Source organism: Diaphorina citri, unplaced genomic scaffold (genome assembly GCF_000475195.1).
Source record: "Diaphorina citri unplaced genomic scaffold, Diaci psyllid genome assembly version 1.1 scaffold1234, whole genome shotgun sequence".
NCBI classification, from domain to species: domain Eukaryota; kingdom Metazoa; phylum Arthropoda; class Insecta; order Hemiptera; family Psyllidae; genus Diaphorina; species Diaphorina citri.
This window is the reverse complement of record NW_007378663.1, coordinates 27,120-30,828: the sequence shown is the minus strand read 5'-3', so window position 1 is coordinate 30,828 and position 3,709 is coordinate 27,120. Positions and strand designations below refer to the sequence as shown.

Sequence of the window (3,709 nt, the reverse complement as noted above, 5' to 3'; positions counted from 1 at the left end):
CCCAACAAGAGAATATTACACAACCTCTGATGAATATCTTTGCGAAATTTTCTTCCAAAATCAGACAAACCCCATTCGAGAGTTTATGACGAAATAAAAATATATACGAAAAAAGAAAAAAAAACTTGAAGTAGAAGGCCCAATAAAATCTATTGAGAAAATTTCCTTTGTGTGAACATGGTGGCCAAATTTCATAAAAATCGGACTTAAATCCTCGAAACAGACTAACTAAAGGGAAAAATCGATTTGAAACTTAGAACAAATCAAAATAATAAGTGTAATAAAAAAACAAAAAAAATATTTTTTTTTTTTAAAAAAAATAAAAAAAAAAAAAAAAAAAATGCGAGGGGTTTTTCCAAGCTTCCCGACCTGTCCTGCATGAAGGTTCCCACCCGAATCCCACCCTCGGGACCACACTTTGGTAGCACAACTTCGAAATTCAGAAAGAGGAGAAGTCTAGTCTCAATGCTAGGGGAAACTTTCTCCTACTTCCCCTAGAGTGCCTACTTCTGCAATGACATGCTACTGAAAAAGTGGCATCGTATAAAAAGAAGCTCCAAGTTCTAGCACATGCGCAATAGAACTTTCCCCCACTCTGGACTCTGACTTTGGCTCCTCCTTCCGAAGTTGATCTACCAAAGTTAGGTGCCGAGGGTGGGAGTCGGGTGGGAACCTTCATGCAAGACAGTCTGGGAAGCTTGAAAAAACCTCTCGCAATTTTTTTCTTGAATTTTTTAAAAAAAAAAAATATTTTATTTCGGGTAGTTTATTCTGTTTATTATATTTTCTTTCTCCTTGTTATTTATTTAAAATATTTTCTATTACAGTTATTTTATTTTTCAGAGATATTTTTCCGGGTTCAATTCCCGAAAAAATAGCAAGTAAGAAAAATAAAACTCTTCGTATCATGGATATGATAAATTTTAATAATGGAATAATAAAATAATTACTTTAATTAATATAACAGAATATCAGATAAAAATATTTAAATATGTATGCATGTAATAAAAATAATATAGGCACTTAAGCTCACTAGAATAATATGGTCTTTTGTTTTTAAATTCTTCCTAGACACCATTTCTTGTACTTGTAGAGCAGGAGTGTGAAGTGAAACTTTTCCTTTTACATTAGAGATGGCTAACATAAAAGAGATGGTTCACGTCACACGCCTGTTGTATGGGTTAGGTGTACACTGAGAATAAATAATGGAGAGGTCAAACAAAATAGGAAGAAGGAAAGGAGAGAAAATGAAAACTTGAGGGGAAACTAGAAATAAGGGATGGACAAAAATAAAGCTAGATAAATTCTAAAACAAATTTTACAATAATAAAAACATAAAACAAGCAACCTTCATTCCCGAGTGGGTATCACACAAGGCTTGCACACTGGAGGTCCCGGGTCCAATTCCCCGCAGGATTTTTTTTTTCCAGCTATGAGCTTAGAATTTTGGGGGCATTCAGCCTCAGGAGTAGCGACCCATGGCGCCATCACTAGTGTACTTAAACATACTTAATATAAGGAAAAATATTGTAAAGGAGGCACTTACACCCCATGTTAATAGGCTCTTGTTAAAAGGCCTTTGTTTGGTCTGCCAGCTATGAGCTTAGAATTTTGGGGGCATTCAGCCTCAGGAGTAGCGACCCATGGCGCCATCACTAGTGTACTTAAACATACTTAACACTGGCCACTGCTTGCCTGTGCCAGTTCCTTTGGTAGCAATATATAATCAATATTGGACAACAAGTGCTGAAAGATTCTGTACGGATGCTTAATCTACATCTCTTCCACTAACTTACATATCTACATCAACGTCTAAATCAACTGCCTATAAGAACTATCCAGCCTCATCAACCACAATTCCTCTCTACACCAAGCTGCAGCACAAGACTGCAGCACAAGATAAACGCCCTGCCAACATCAGATTCTGAAAGCCGGACTGTTGTAGTCAAGCAACATCATTGTTGCCCAGCCGAGCAAGTCTCTCTTCTTCTTCCATGGACATGACTTCTGCACAAGTACCAAAATCATTTAGGCAGGTAGCTATACTGAGGGTTGACAATGTGTTTACACTAATTGTACCCCCGAAGGTAGGGAAGGGTAAGTTTAGGTAGGGGACTGTCTGTCAGTGTCAGCTTACAACAAGATGTCCCAATAAGTATTTTTCCAAGGGACAATGGACAACTACAAATTTAAGCCACACTAAATTATCTAGATGGAGTTTTACCCTTGACTCTTTGTGGTTGTCTGTATGTACATACCTACTCCTGGACAAAATTTCTTTAATACAGTAGAACCCTGATTTTTATGAACTTTGGTTATATGAACCCCCCGTTATATGAACTTGAAAATCTGAGCTTTTTATTTATTTTTTACTCAAAAATTGATTTTTTTTTTCTGACAATGCAAACAAAAATTTCCGATTTTTTATTTCAACCTTCACAGAAATTGTAAACAATAATGCTAATGTGAACATATTTTGTCCTTTAAGTCACATAATTTGTCATTAAAAGGACAAAAAATAAGCATTTCCTCTCAAAAATTTGCCATGTTTTCTTTGTTTTCTAATGTAACCCTGATTTTATGAACTTTTATATGGAACCCCAATTTTATGAACATCCCTTGGTCCCAATTAGTTCATAAAATTGGGGTTCTACTGTACTTACATCTTTCTCCTGAATAGTGCATTCTTTACAATAGTAAGCATCGGAAACACCAGGACCTCCACAAATGACACATCTTCCTTGATATGACCCATAGTTGCATTCATCACATATCCGAACCAATGTACATGGCCTCACATATGAATCACAAATAACACACTTGCCATCACATTTCTCACAAAGTCTTCCAATGGCTGAAATATGGAAAATGGTTGGGTGGAAGAGCTCCATTAGAAGAATCCTACCATTTTAAATAAAACATGCAACATCATGGTAATTATGCAGAAGTCACATCTATAGAAAAGAAAAGCTCCTTTTTGAATTTAACCTAACCCTATAATAACACTAATCACTGCTCTAATTGTGAAAACTCCTTCTTGTGTTTAACCTAACCCTATAATAACACTGGCCACTGCTTGCCTGTGCCAGTTCCTTTGGTAGCAATATATAATCAATATTGGACAACAAGTGCTGAAAGATTCTGTACGGATGCTTAATCTACATCTCTTCCACTAACTTACATATCTACATCAACGTCTAAATCAACTGCCTATAAGAACTATCCAGCCTCATCAACCATGATTCCTCTCTACACCAAGCTGCAGCACAAGATAAACGCCCTGCCAACATCAGATTCTGAAAGCCGGACTGTTGTAGTCAAGCAACATCATTGTTGCCCAGCCGAGCAAGTCTCTCTTCTTCTTCCATGGACGTGACTTCTGCACAAGTACCAAAATCATTTAGGCAGGTAGCTATACTGAGGGTTGACAATGTGTTTACACTAATTGTACCCCCGAAGGTAGGGAAGGGTAAGTTTAGGTAGGGGACTGTCTGTCAGTGTCAGCTTACAACAAGATGTCCCAATAAGTATTTTTCCAAGGGACAATGGACAACTACAAATTTAAGCCACACTAAATTATCTAGATGGAGTTTTACCCTTGACTCTTTGTGGCAGAGAGAGAATAACTAAAATACCGGTGATACCACTAACTTCAATCTACTTAACGCAAGTGAATGTGGTTCAAGTCTCTTTGCAATGGAGACATGCT

General features: G+C 36.9%; 1 protein-coding gene across 1 annotated transcript; it reads right to left on the bottom strand.

Annotated features, from left to right (window-relative positions):
• Nucleotides 1-2,583: 2,583 nt before the first annotated feature.
• LOC113469785 (PHD finger-like domain-containing protein 5A) lies at nt 2,584-3,706 on the bottom strand. The gene is made up of 3 exons (XM_026827703.1): nt 3,696-3,706; nt 3,597-3,646; nt 2,584-2,854 (listed from the first exon to the last, which is right to left on the bottom strand). The coding sequence occupies exons 1-3, from the start codon at nt 3,704-3,706 to the stop codon at nt 2,607-2,609; spliced, it is 309 nt and encodes a 102-aa protein (XP_026683504.1). The 3' UTR covers nt 2,584-2,606.
• Nucleotides 3,707-3,709: the final 3 nt, after the last annotated feature.